The sequence below is a fragment of the Hirsutella rhossiliensis genome (assembly GCF_020360975.1).
Source record: "Hirsutella rhossiliensis strain HR02 chromosome Unknown scaffold00003, whole genome shotgun sequence".
Taxonomy (NCBI): domain Eukaryota; kingdom Fungi; phylum Ascomycota; class Sordariomycetes; order Hypocreales; family Ophiocordycipitaceae; genus Hirsutella; species Hirsutella rhossiliensis.
This window is the reverse complement of record NW_025408669.1, coordinates 2,077,564-2,091,000: the sequence shown is the minus strand read 5'-3', so window position 1 is coordinate 2,091,000 and position 13,437 is coordinate 2,077,564. Positions and strand designations below refer to the sequence as shown.

At 56.1% G+C, this 13,437-nt stretch overlaps 6 protein-coding genes across 6 annotated transcripts; 4 read left to right on the top strand and 2 right to left on the bottom strand.

Annotated features, from left to right (window-relative positions):
* Positions 1 to 55: 55 nt before the first annotated feature.
* On the top strand, positions 56 to 2,392 carry HRG_03169 (MCM2/3/5 family domain-containing protein; the record flags this gene model as incomplete). The annotated part of the gene is made up of 4 exons (XM_044861640.1): positions 56 to 192; positions 250 to 376; positions 432 to 1,840; positions 1,900 to 2,392. The coding sequence occupies 4 exons, from the start codon at positions 56 to 58 to the stop codon at positions 2,390 to 2,392; spliced, it is 2,166 nt and encodes a 721-aa protein (XP_044722666.1).
* A 387-nt stretch (positions 2,393 to 2,779) lies between these two features.
* On the bottom strand, positions 2,780 to 4,522 carry HRG_03168 (uncharacterized protein; the record flags this gene model as incomplete). Its single annotated transcript, XM_044861639.1, has 5 exons — positions 2,780 to 3,284; positions 3,333 to 3,821; positions 3,874 to 4,052; positions 4,105 to 4,428; positions 4,487 to 4,522. The coding sequence occupies 5 exons, from the start codon at positions 4,520 to 4,522 to the stop codon at positions 2,780 to 2,782; spliced, it is 1,533 nt and encodes a 510-aa protein (XP_044722665.1).
* A 313-nt stretch (positions 4,523 to 4,835) lies between these two features.
* HRG_03167 (utp13 specific WD40 associated domain-containing protein) lies at positions 4,836 to 7,693 on the top strand (the record flags this gene model as incomplete). The annotated part of the gene is made up of 5 exons (XM_044861638.1): positions 4,836 to 5,012; positions 5,073 to 5,100; positions 5,154 to 5,437; positions 5,501 to 6,148; positions 6,200 to 7,693. The coding sequence occupies 5 exons, from the start codon at positions 4,836 to 4,838 to the stop codon at positions 7,691 to 7,693; spliced, it is 2,631 nt and encodes an 876-aa protein (XP_044722664.1).
* Positions 7,694 to 8,158: 465 nt separating this feature from the next.
* Positions 8,159 to 9,811, top strand: HRG_03166 (ubiquitin carboxyl-terminal hydrolase domain-containing protein; the record flags this gene model as incomplete). Its single annotated transcript, XM_044861637.1, has 1 exon — positions 8,159 to 9,811. One exon carries the CDS (start codon positions 8,159 to 8,161, stop codon positions 9,809 to 9,811), a length of 1,653 nt encoding a protein of 550 aa, XP_044722663.1.
* Positions 9,812 to 10,321: 510 nt separating this feature from the next.
* Positions 10,322 to 11,466, bottom strand: HRG_03165 (eukaryotic initiation factor 4E domain-containing protein; the record flags this gene model as incomplete). The annotated part of the gene is made up of 4 exons (XM_044861636.1): positions 10,322 to 10,496; positions 10,560 to 11,082; positions 11,128 to 11,372; positions 11,432 to 11,466. The coding sequence occupies 4 exons, from the start codon at positions 11,464 to 11,466 to the stop codon at positions 10,322 to 10,324; spliced, it is 978 nt and encodes a 325-aa protein (XP_044722662.1).
* A 1,152-nt stretch (positions 11,467 to 12,618) lies between these two features.
* On the top strand, positions 12,619 to 13,254 carry HRG_03164 (60S ribosomal subunit assembly/export protein LOC1; the record flags this gene model as incomplete). Its single annotated transcript, XM_044861635.1, has 2 exons — positions 12,619 to 12,915; positions 12,973 to 13,254. The coding sequence occupies 2 exons, from the start codon at positions 12,619 to 12,621 to the stop codon at positions 13,252 to 13,254; spliced, it is 579 nt and encodes a 192-aa protein (XP_044722661.1).
* Between the last annotated feature and the right edge of the window lie 183 nt (positions 13,255 to 13,437).

Here is a 13,437-nt window from a genome sequence, read left to right as displayed (position 1 = left end):
AAAGCCTTCCCGTCAGACCTGCAAACGTCAGGATCTGCAGGTATACAGAGCCGTGATGGATCGCCAATCTGTTTACTCGACGCACGTTTTCGAGCCGAGCGTCGGCGACACCGGCGACACTCGATTGCAGCTGCAGAACCAGCTCGAGACCTTCATCCTCGACTTTCGACTCGACAACAACTTTGTCTACCGGTAGGCATCCGATCGTGTCAGCCGAGACCAACTGTTGTGTGCTAAACGAATCAACAGAGACCAGCTGAGAGAAAATGCGCTGCTTAAAAAGTACAACTGCGACGTCAACATCAATGACCTGATCAACTTTAATGAAGAGTTGGCACACAAGTTGGCATCTGAGCCCGCCGAGGTCATCCCGCTCGTGAGTGACACTAGCTCAAAATCGGAGGAGTATTCATCTGATGATCCCTGGCCAGTTTGAATCGGCTCTCAAAAAATGCACCCACCGAATCGTCTTCCCGCACGACCCGAAGGTCGATCTTCCGGATCACCAGCTGCTCCTGCACTCCGATGCCGACGACGTTTCCATTCGCAACCTCGACTCCATGACCATTGCAAGGCTGGTTCGGGTGCCTGGGATTGTCATCGGTGCCTCGGTCATGTCCTCCAAGGCTACAGAACTACAAATCCAGTGCCGAAACTGCCAGCATCAACAAAGCGTCCCTGTCCTGGGGGGTTTCACCGGAGTCACGCTTCCCAGACAATGCGATCGCAAGAGAGTCCCCAACGACCCAACGCCCAAATGTCCCTTGGATCCCTATTTCGTCATGCACGAGAACTCCAAGTTTGTCGACCAGCAAATCATCAAGCTTCAAGAGGCGCCCGATCAGGTCCCCGTTGGCGAACTGCCGCGCCATGTCCTCATATCCGCCGACAGATACTTGACAAACCGGGTCGTCCCTGGGTCGAGGTGTACGGTCATGGGCATTTTCTCAATCTATCAAAGCAAGGCATCAAAGAATTCCTCGACCGGTGGGGCCGTTGCAATCCGGACGCCCTACCTAAGAGCCGTGGGCATTCAGACCGATATGGACAAGACGGCCAAGGGAGGCGCAAACTATACAGAGGAGGAAGAACAAGAGTTCCTCGAACTGAGCCGCAGACCGGACCTTTATAACATGATGGCGGACTGCATTGCCCCATCAATTTATGGCAACCGGGACATCAAGAAGTCCATCCTGTGTCTGCTACTAGGCGGCTCCAAGAAAATCCTGCCCGATGGTATGAAGCTTAGGGGTGACATCAACGTGCTGCTCCTCGGCGACCCGGGCACGGCCAAGTCTCAGCTGCTAAAGTTCGTGGAGAGAGCGGCACCAATCTCGATTTACACGTCCGGCAAGGGCTCTTCCGCAGCCGGTCTGACGGCGTCCGTCCAGAGAGATCAGTCCACTCGGGAGTTCTACCTTGAGGGCGGTGCCATGGTTCTTGCCGATGGCGGTGTCGTGTGTATCGATGAGTTCGACAAGATGAGAGACGAGGACCGTGTGGCCATCCATGAAGCCATGGAACAGCAAACCATATCCATTGCAAAGGCTGGCATTACGACAATTCTCAACGCTCGGACATCGGTTCTGGCCGCTGCCAACCCCATCTTTGGCCGGTACGACGATATGAAGACACCAGGAGAGAACATCGACTTCCAGACCACCATCTTGTCTCGTTTCGATATGATCTTCATCGTCAAGGATGAACACAGTCGAGAAAAGGACGAAAGAATGGCTAGGCACGTCATGGGCATCCACATGGATGGCCGTGGGGCAGAGGAGGTTGCCGAGGCAGAAATTTCCGTCGACAAGATGCGGCGATATCTGACATACTGCAGAACGTTTGTGGCCCCGTTGCGTACTTTCTTGGTTGCGTGGATGCTAACAATGCGGCAAACAGTCGATGCGCTCCCAGACTCAGCGACCAGGCTGCCGAGAAGCTTTCGTCTCACTTCGTGGCTATTCGTCGACAAGTCCATGCTGCCGAAATGGAGGCCAATACTCGCTCCTCCATCCCCATCACGGTTCGTCAACTGGAAGCTATCGTCCGCATCACGGAATCTCTCGCCAAGCTCACCCTCTCCCCCGTTGCCACCGAGGAGCACGTCGATGAGGCCATTCGACTATTCCTCTGCTCCACCATGGATGCCGTCAACCAAGGAAGCAACCAGGGCAGTCGCGAGCTGAACGAGGAAGTAAACCGCCTCGAGGTTGAGCTGAAGCGACGGCTGCCCATCGGATGGAGCACGAGCCTGGCCACGCTGAGGCGCGAAATGGTCGAAGGAAAGGGATATAGTGAGCAGGCCCTGAACAGGGCGCTGATGATTTTGCAACGCCGAGACACGATCATGTTCAGGAATTCGGGAGCACAGGTGTATCGGAACGGGGCTTGATAGATGGACCGGGGCATCGACCTAAATTGCACTTTCCCAAGCGAGAGCTGTTTGTAGTAGGCCGGTATAGGCGCTGAGGCATTTTGTTTCTGTACAGTCTCTTGATATGTCTCAATAAAACCTGCATCAAGATTTCTGAAAGGGTATTGGCTCGGTCTATTTACAATGAGGAAGTTCATATCAAACAGCTGTGGCGCTAAAGCTGGGCCCCAGCGTCGCTGAGAGGGAGGGTAATTGTAAGTTTTGGCTTGCTCCTGAAAAGGAGGTTTCCTAGTAGAGGACTGCGCGATATGTAAGTGATGACAATGGGGCTTGCGCCAGGTGCTCGTAGTATGCGGTGGCTCAAACCGATTCGCCAAAGCAATTGACGCATCCCTTTGTGCGGTATCAAGTTCCGGCTTCACCTGCTTTCCACTCTTCCTCTGTTTTGTGAAACCATTGCGAGATACCTGTGAACGCAGCCCAGACTTCTCCACATAAAACGAGATGGAGAAACTCGGTGGCGAAGAAATTCATGGCAGTAGTCCAGGAAAGCCCGCTCAGCAAACTTGCGGCGTGAATGTCCTGGGACGAGAGCCCTTGGTTCAGGCGTAACGTCCGCGCAACTAGTCGTAGGGCGGTTGCTTCGTAAGGCGTCATCACGAGCCGGGTGATGGCATCGGTAAAGATGTGAGACCCGATGAGTGCAGGAAGCTGGGTGAGCAACGTGTCCAAGTAGAGGGGGTGATGTTGGCATGCACATGTCCTCGGTTCTTGGAATTGGCTCGGGCGCAGCTCAGCGGACCACAGACCGGGAGGGGCGTCTGCCGACTCGGTGGCTTCGACGTCGAAGCTTATGAGAGTGGCGCTTACACCTTCATTTTCATCTTCGTCGCTCGCATAGTCATCGCCTCTGGTTGAGAAGAGACTCGGCCTCCTGGCCGCCTCGGCTGATCCAGACGGGTCAGTGGGATTAGGTTCCGAACCACGCGAGCGAGATACGCCGTTTTGCTGAGTGCCCTCGTCTCCGGCAGGTGCCTGCTGCTCATTTCCTCCCTGTGATGGTCCCGGGAAGGTTGTGGAAAGCGGCGGAGGGGGTGGCAAAGACGGCGGCGGAAGCGGCGGGGCTTTCTTGCCACGGAACATGGTGTTTGGAATCCACCTGAAGACATGGCTCCAAATTTGGGGCTTCCACTCCCTCAGCATTCGCTGAGCCATGACCCAGACGATGAAGGGCGTCGTGGAGATGAAGGCACCGCCAAGCCATCGTAGCAAGGATGGAATACTGAAGTCCTCTGGAGCTGGAGGTGCAGAGATCGGGGACGCGTCCGTGAACGGGATAAAGAACTTGGGGTTCGGAAGCAGCAGCTTGTTGGGTATTAGGCCCAAGTGTTGCAATGCAACGTGGAGCTCCAAGTGAATCCGGATATAGCTCCAGATCTCAAGAGTTCTGTCTAAAGTTAGGCGAAGAAGTTTTCGCTGAAGGAAGAGAGAGCCCTTACAAACGACTTGGCACCAAGCAGCCTGCGTCGCACGCGAGCATGCGTCTGAAGGTGTTTTCAATGTAGTGTATGAAAAAGCTCGAGGAAGCACCTGCGAAGATGTCTCGTGAGAGAGAAAAGTCATTCCGGGCTGCCTGAAAGAGCTCCCAGAATGGAATCTGAGAGTACCGCTTGTAGATCTTGGTTATGTCAGTGCCTTGGCGCATCATATGAGTTTGAACCATGTCATACCAGGATCCGATGTCTTAGGCCATTGATGCCAAAGATTCCGACTGCCTCGACGCAGCGCTTGGCTGGTGAGGCGAGAAAAAGGCCGACAGACTCTTCGTAGGCTTCGTGGCGCCGGTGGGACTCGGCTTCTGCGCTCAGGGCTGGATTCTCTGCTTCGGCGACGCCGATCACAAGCATGACCTCATTGTGAGATCTCACGATCTCGCGATTGACGCGTCTCGTCTCCGGGTTGAATGGGCGGCCTCGGTAGTCGTACTGCTGGGTAGGCTGTCGAGGATCTTCCTCTCCCTCCCCCTCGACCACATCATCATAAGGCGACCGGCCCTTGATGAATGATGCTATTAGTTTGCCTGGGTCGCCATGCCGCACCGGCGAGTCTTACCAGAGCTTGGGCCGTCAGAGGCCCATGCATGCCCATGCCGAAGGCAGATTTTCTGCACGATGATGAAGCCGATTACTCGCCAGTCTCGTTCGCAAAGTTGCCTGCTCCCTCGCAGCACAGACAAGGGCGTTGCGATGAGGCCGATAGATGCGAGCCGCGATGGAGCTTCAGCGGATGCGCTAATGTACCAGGATGGGGCTTTCTGGAGATGAGACGTTCGAAGGCTTGCTGACTCAGCGACTCCTTACGCGCGTTGTTATCTTATCGTGACTCGAAAAAAAAAACTCGAGATGGAACTCGTTCACGATACTGCTATGAAGTGAATTGCATCGACTCAACCATATTCGCAATGGCGACCAAACAGCCTCTAAAGACGACATTCGATGCCAACCGTGTCATCCGGCCTATATTCACCGGCGGCTCTGTCGCGATCGACAACAATGCCCAGATACTGGCCGCTACACTGGGGGAGGATGCTGTTCTGACGAACCCCGCCAACGGAAGGCATCTTGCTCAAATCGAAGGCGTAAGGAGCAAAACCACTTGTCTTGAAGAGTAGCACACTAACTGCTGATTCGTTGCTCAGGATGGAGAGCTCATCTCAACGCTAACCTGTTGGTGGCCCGCAACCCCCTTCAATCGGCATTGCATTCTAACGAACTGCCAGTGACGCCTTCCGGCTCTCATCTGATAATATGCTCGCGGTCATTGTCCATGCGGATATTCGCTTTGAGCCACTCCTCCGATGACGATTCACTTGACGCCACTCTTATCCGGACGCTGAAGCCGCATTCGACCCCCGTCGTGGTCCTGGCTGTCGACCGCACGAGCACATTGCTAGCAACTGGAGGGACGGACGGGGCGATCAAGGTGTGGGACATCGCGGGCGGCTACGTTACCCACACGTTCCGTGGCCCTTCTGTCCTGGTTTCTGCGCTGCATTTCTTCGAGGTTGCGGCTCGAACACAGGGCGCAGGCAATTCATCCCACGGCAGAAAACGAGCCAAGGCGCAGGCTGACCCGGACGATGAAGAAGCCGGCAGTCTCACCACGGCTAGGTTCAGACTTGCTTCCGGCAGTCAGGATGGCAAGGTGCGAATATGGGACTTGCACAAGCGAAGCTGCATCGCCAATCTAGACTCCCATGTGTCTAATGTCACGAGCCTGGACTACTCGCCGGACCAGGATGCCATTGTCAGCGCGAGCAGGGACAAGACCATCATTTGGTGGGACGCCAAGTCTTGGAAATTGAAGAAAGTCGTTCCTTGCTTGGAGCTTGTCGAAACGGTCGGGTTCATGGATGAGGGCCGGCTCACTTTCTCAGCTGGATCCAACGGATGTCTTCGCATATGGGACACGGACGTTGGAAAAGAGCTCACCCAGAAGCAGCCAGCCAAGAGCGAAGAAGAGTCCATCGTGTCCGGTCTTTATCTGCTTGGTTTACCGTTTATACTCTGTGTCCAGGTCGATCACACGCTGGCCCTGTATGGACTGCCAACAAGGGCCGGTGGGGCATCGATCCCTCCGCCGGAACCGCTTCGTCGCATATCAGGCTCACATGACGAGATCATTGACCTGGGCTTCCTGCTTCCGGACAATTCCTTACTTGCGCTTTCTACAAACTCGGAAGACATTCGAATAATCTCCGTGGCCGAGTCCGAGGTTCACCAGAGGCAAGAATGGGCGGCGAACAAGACGTCACATTTTGGACAGGATGTGGCTCTGTTGCGGGGGCATGAGGACATCATCATTTCTCTGGACGTGGACTGGTCTGGCCATTGGATTGCGACAGGGGCCAAAGACAACACCGCAAGGCTCTGGCGGATTGATCCATCAAATCGCTCATTTACCTGCTGGGCCGTGTTTTCTGGCCACGCCGAGTCTCTAGGCGCGGTGGCCCTGTGCCGCACAGTTCCGGCGGAGGGAACCCCGTCCCGGCTAGATCCCCTGAACCATCCACCCCCTTATGTCATAACAGGGTCGCAGGATCAGACGGTCAAAAAGTGGGAGATTCCGCGGAACCCACAGCAGCAGAGCCAGAAGGCAGGCTCGCGGGCCCTTTTCACGCGAAAGGCGCACGACAAGGACATCAACGCCATCGACGTACATCACGCAGGGCAACTTTTTGCCTCTGCTTCGCAGGATAAGACTGTAAAAATCTGGTCGGTGCAGGAAGGGGAAGTCCAAGGCATTCTTCGGGGGCACAGGCGAGGTGTCTGGTCTGTTCGGTTCTCACCCGCGCAGTTACCGGCCATACAGACCGAAGACGGCCCAGTCACCGGCAAGGGTGTTGTGATTACCGGTAGTGGCGACAAGAGCATCAAGCTTTGGAGCCTCTCCGACTACACATGCATCAGGACCTTTGAGGGTCACTCAAACAGTGTGCTCAAGGTGGCTTGGCTGAAGGTGCCCACGGGCCAGGATCAGCCAAAGAAGGCAGTACACTTTGCCAGCGCTGGAGGCGACGGGCTGGTCAAAATATGGGACGCCAACTCTGGCGAGTCTGAGTGCACCCTAGACAATCACGAGGACAGGGTGTGGGCTTTGGCCGTTCATCCAGAAACCAACCTGATTGTTTCTGGGGGCGGTGACTCGACCGTCACTTTCTGGAAGGACACAACAGTCGAAACTCAAGCAGCCGCTTCAGAAGCAGCACTGAAAGTGATTGAGCAAGAGCAAGAGCTGCAAAACCACATATTTGCGGGCTCTTACAGAGAGGCTATCACATTGGCCCTTCAGCTGAATCACCCGGGCCGTCTTTTAAGCTTGTTCACCTCCGTGGTGACGAGCCCCAGCCCGGAGGAGGGAAGCCTGTGTGGACGCAAGGCCGTGGACGAAGTTGTTGCCAACCTTTCGGATGAGCAGATTTTTCTGCTTCTCCTCAGGCTGCGGGATTGGAACACCAACGCACGAACAGCCCCAGTCGCGCAAAAGATTCTGCGAACGCTCATCAGAAGCTACCCTGCGTCCAAGTTCTCCAACCTCGCTGTCAAGGGGGCCCGAGGCCAGAAGAGCCTCAAAGACGTGCTGCACGGGCTTCGAGCATACACTGAACGCCACTACAAGCGTATGGAGGAGCTTGTGGACGAAAGCTATCTGGTGGAATATACACTGCAGGAGATGGATTGCCTCGCGCCGCTCGAGGAGGCGGAGGACACTGTGATGAGGGAAACGGACGGACAGTTGGACACTGTGATGGTGGGCTGATGTCGCGTTCAACGAATCTAAGGAAACGATGATCTCGGACCATGTGCACACTGCGAAGATTTACAGTTTCGGCGGGCTAGAGTGCGATGATTCAAGGCCCTCGATCCGCTTCGCTTAAACCATGCTGTTTTCTTTCTCCAAGACCAGAAAGGTTCCGCAATTATCTCCAGAACTGTATTTAACTTACTGTTCAACAGTGAATTCATGCCAAGGATTTGTTTTGTTTATTGGAGTTGGATGGTTAGAGTGCAATTGCAAGCGGAGCATAAGGTTGAGCTATTTGGAGTCTTTGACCATGTACTTTGTACTCTGTTAGCCCAGTCACGCCTGCTGCCCCACAATGCTTCATCTCTCAGCCTTGTCATCGCCTGCTCAACCAAACAAACGACCAAGCAACGCATCGAGAAAGCGTGACAACCGTCGCAGACTTTCTCCCACAGCCTGGCCACAGGGCTCGCACGCACCATGGTCAAGCGCCAAGCCTCGGAGGCCCTCGAGGACCAGGCCGGCGTCGCCTCGCCTGCGTCCAAGAAGTCGCGGACAGCCGAGCTCGACTCGCCGCCGCTGCAGACGGGGGAGGCGAGCCGCCACGGGCGACAGAATGGGCGGGCGAACGGCAAAGTGAGGGCGCAGGAAGGCGACGGTGACGACGACGGTGACGATGATGACGGGCTGGAAGCGGCATATCCCTTGAAGGCGCCGACTCGGCAGGACGCGCCGACGGAAGGCTACGATGATTTATACCTCGACACCATCGACCGCCATGTCCTCGACTTCGACTTTGAGAAGCTCTGCTCCATCTCCCTCTCCAACATCAACGTCTACGCGTGCCTCATCTGCGGCAAGTACTTCCAGGGCCGCGGGCTCAGCTCGCACGCCTACTTCCACTCGCTCGACGAGGACCACCACGTCTTCATCAACCTCGAGACGCAAAAGGTCTACGTACTCCCTGAGGGCTACGAGGTCAAGAGCAAGGCGCTCGACGACATCAAGTACGTGTCGGACCCGCGCTACACCAAGACCGAGGTCATGGGGCTGGACCGCGGCGACACCAAGAGCTGGACGCTGGCGGGCAAGCAGTACACGCCGGGCTTTGTCGGCATGAACAACATCAAGGAGAACGACTACCTGAATGTCGTTGTCCAGGCCCTCTCCCACGTGACGCCGCTGAGGAACTACCTTCTCCTCGAGGACTTCTCGGCCAAGTCAGAGCTCGTCAAGCGCTGCAGCATCCTGTTCCGCAAGATATGGAACCCCCGCGCCTTCAAGGCCCACGTCTCTCCCCACGAACTCCTCCAGGAGATCTCCCTCCGCTCCAACAAGCGCTTCACACTCACCGCGCAGTCGGACCCCGTCGAGTTCCTCTCGTGGTTTCTCAACAACCTGCACCTCGGCCTCGGTGGCTCCAAGACCAAGCCCGGCAGCTCCATGGTCCAGCGCACGTTCCAGGGCAAGATGAAGGTCGAATCGCAAGCCATCACGGCGCGCGCCGATGCCGGCGACAAGCTGCGCTTCGAGGAGGCCGCCGACGTCAAGGTCGATATCGTGCGCTTCCTCCTCCTCACCCTCGACCTCCCCTCGGCGCCCCTCTTCCAGGACGAGCTCGAGAAGAACATCATCCCCCAGGTGCCCCTGACCACCATCCTCAGCAAATACGATGGCCAGCGCGCCCAGGAACACCACGCCCAGCGCAAGCGCTACCGCCTCCTGCACCCCCTCCCCCCCTACCTCATGCTCCACGTCAAGCGCTTCTCGCAGAACAAGTTCGTGGCGGAGCGCAACCCCACCATTGTCACCTTTGACGCCCGCAACCTCGACGTGTCGCCGTACGTCGAGCCAAACCCCAACGAGTGGCCCCCCAGCGAGCCCATCTGGTACGACCTCGTCGCCAACATTGTCCACGAGGCCGTACGCACCAAGGACGATGTCGCCGACAGCGGCGAGGAGCGCAAGACATGGAAGGTGCAGGTCAAGGACAAGGCCACGGGGCAGTGGGTCGTCTGCCAGGATCTGTTTGTGGACAAGGTCCAGAGCGAGCTGCTGTACCTTGGAGAGACATATCTGCAAGTTTGGGAGCGGAGGAGAGAACCAAAGGGGAAAGGAAAGTCGACCTCTTGAGGTTATCGATCGGGGTACTCGGGTGTGCGCCGCATCACAGCTCCGAGCGATGTCTGGTTCATGGACAAGAGTCATGAGAGGACAATGGTGGACCAGGGGAGCTTCCCATGCTCGCAAAACCGCTGAACTTCGCGAGCCTCTACCAGCACAGCAGAGCGTCTGGACTTCATCCGCTCGGAGCGCCTAGATCATAGAGATATAATACATATCCACGTTCACCTCGACGCTCATGACCACCATGTTCCAGATGGACTGTTTCGTCTCGCTCATCTCTTCTTATCAAAACCTCATCCTCGCATGCCGGTAAAACGAAAGCCAGAATCCCTTCCTCTCATCCAAGCAAACAAGTCAAAGGACGAGAATCTGCAAATGCAGCTGGATCAGCGAAGCATTGCCATTTGCGACGTTTAAACCAAGTGCTCTCGGCTATACTGTACATAATGCCTCTCCCGGGGGCTGGCGCGTGCGAGAGGACCCGGCACAGCCGAAGCCCCAAGGTTGGAGACCGATTTAGTCATGGTTCTGCCTCGGGGCGCCGGAGGTTTGACGCTTGTCGCCTGGAGTATGGCCGGCTTTTTCGCGACGCTGCTCGTCAATGGCGGTTCGCTGCTGGATGCTAGAATCGTGACTCTTGAATTCAACCCGCGTGTTTGGCGGGAAGTTGAGTACATGCTTCATGATTTCGCTAGGGCAGCTAGGGTTAGCTCATATTCAAAGTTGGCAGTTCAAGGGGGTGAAGAGAACGTACCGAATCTTGAGCACTCGACCGCCGTCAGTCCGGGTCCAGATGCTCAATATGTCCTCGCCGTTGCGCATGCTGAGCACAGCGCCGCAAACGTCCTCGCCAGCATCGCCAAACTGATCGCCAATGAAAGAGAGAAGCAAGTCCTCCCAGTATCGATCAGCCACGCCCTTTTTCATGCGCACAACCCACTTGCCTCCCTTGCGGTTCACCTCGTCCTCCCATATCGGTCGTATATCTTTCTTGAAGAGGTGATAGTCGGACACCACGGGCAGACAGGAAGGCCGCTTAAGGTGCGAATAGATTCGCCAAAAGTCCTCCGCCGTCTTGACCGTGGCGATTCCGTGCAGGGTGTTCTCGTACTCGATGTAGCCGTGGGCCTTGGAGATGGGAGGCCGATACCAGAAGGACCACACATCTTTCAGTGGATGGACCTGGGCGGCCGTCGACGAGGTCGATGCCTTGGTTTCCGAGATGGACGCCATGCTAGGGGCGCGGCCCATGGGCCTGGGCCCGTCCTTGGCCGAACCTGTTTTTGCCACAGCCGTACCCATAGCACTATCGAAGGGATTGCCGGGGGTCTTGAGCGGCTTCGTCGACCCGAAGGAAGCAAAGGCGCCGGAGCCTAAGCCGAAGGCGCTGGAGGCGCCGCTCGTGGGGGATACCACGCCTCCTCCGGAAGAGTTGAAGGGGCTGACCTTGCCTTGTGACGATGAGTCGCCGCCATGGCGCTTGGAGGATGAGGTGTTGCGGGAGGATGATTCGCCAGTCGAGGAGCCGTTGGGCCCATTCGAGGTCGAGAGGGAAAGCTTGCCGGAACTAGAAGTAGAGATGACGTTAGCGATGGTGGGCTGGCAGAGTAGCACGACGGGCATTACTTTGTGCGACGAGACCACAGATTGTTAGTATCCATTAAGCCTTGTTGCGATCACCTCTGTAACGAACGGGCACGACGTTGGACGAGACACCTCGGCTTGGAATTATGAGAGCCAAGGCGGCGAGTGGCAGCGGTCGTGGGCGTTACGAGGATGATGGCGAAGCGGCGTGGCAAGAATATGGCAGAGAAAAGAATGCTCTTTTAGTTCCGTCGTAGTTGGTCTCGGAGACGGAGGCTGTTGGAGGGCACGAGAGAACGCGGGACAGAATGGGCGACGACGTCACGATATGGTGGCTGGCTCGGCAGATGGCGTAGACCGGCGCGATGGATTCTGATTTTCGGCGTCTGCACAAGAATCGGTAACGATGATGAGAGTAATGGGAGAATTGTTGTCGAGGAAGCGGAATGAGATGGATATTATGTTGCGGATGAGCTGTGAGGACCGGACGAGGTTTGAGGAAGAAATTCTGCGCGAAGCACCGAGGAAAATAATAAGTAGGTCTGTCTGGGTTGAGGTGGTGAAAAATCTCAGCCAGAGAGGCATGTACTGGGGAGGTACCGCCATTCGCGGTGCTGGCCCAAAAGCCTAGCAGGCCCGGTACCTACCACCTACCTGGGCTCCACCTACGCTGGGTGCAAGAGCCTGCGGGGGGGCCAGCGACAGCGCTCGTCAGCTTCTGGAAAGGCCTCTATCTGTGCTGTAGAGCGCCATCCGCCAGCCGGCTGGACTTTTGTGCACGCGACTTTGTGAGTGTTTGCAAAGTCGGGCTGGCCTAGCTTACAAGTCTCCGATGCAAAGGGCGATTTGACTCTTTCCATCATGATCCATAACGAAGAAATCATGAGCTCTTGCTTGGAAACAAAGCTGCTCATCACATTGACATGGCAGATGCACGTCGTAGAGTGCTTGAGTGCTCCCGCCGTTGGTTCTTGGTACCTGAGCCCTGAGCTGCCGTGATGCGCTGGGTGGCTGCAGGGGATCGGTCTTAAGTAAGGTACAGTACCTACCTTAGGTAACTGGCGCTGGCCCCATTCTTATCGCCTCTCTCCGGGCTTATCGCCTTGCAAACCCCCACTCCAAACGGGAAAAAAATTCGAGACGAGCGAGCCTCGCCCAGCATCTCCAGCCTCGCCAACAGAGTTGTCAAACGTTTCGAAACCGGTGGCTCCCCCTAGCCAGCTCTTGCAATGGCTCCGACGAGAACACGGACAGTCAAGAACAAGCACGCCGCGCCCAAATCCGACGCCCCCGGCAAAGGCGCAAAGAGATCATCCACCGACGGCGTCTCCAAATCCAAGAAGCCAACTGGCGCCCCGCCGTCCAAGCAGCTCAAGGAGAAGAACAGAGCCGCCCTGGTCAAGAGGCCCAAGAAGAAGACTTATACGGAGGAAGAGTTGGGCATCCCCAAGCTCAACATGATCACTCCCGTGGGCGTCGTGAAGCCTCGAGGCAAGAAGAAGGGCAAAGTTTTTGTGGACGACACGGTGCGCATCTTTCTTTTCACAGACACAGCTCGGCGCGGATGCTGACTCAACTATTAGAAGAGCATGGACACGATCCTCGCCATGGTCCAGGCGGAAAAGAATGGCCAGATCGAGTCCAAGATGATCAAGGCCCGGCAGATGGAAGAAATCCGCGAAGCCAGAAAGGTCGAGGCTGCCAAGAAGGAAGCCGAGAAAAAAGCCAAGCTTGAGGACACGAAAAAGTCGCTGCGGAAGAAGCGAAAGCGGAAGGGTACCGACGTCGAAGACGAATCCATCAGAGACTTCACATCTCCAGGTTCAAAAGCCGCGAAACCCAAGAAGAAGGTTTCTTTCGCATGAGAGACTCAACAATGGATCTCTTCTGCTGTGTATCCGTGGCATCTACTTGTTTCCTTTTTCATGTTTCTTTTTTTTGTCTTGCATTGCTCGGCGCTTGGAGTTCATATCATGGGATGACGCACTGTGCAGCCGGATGTGGACTTCTGAGAGAGTGCAAGCTTGAACGACGTCGTGGAACCACGC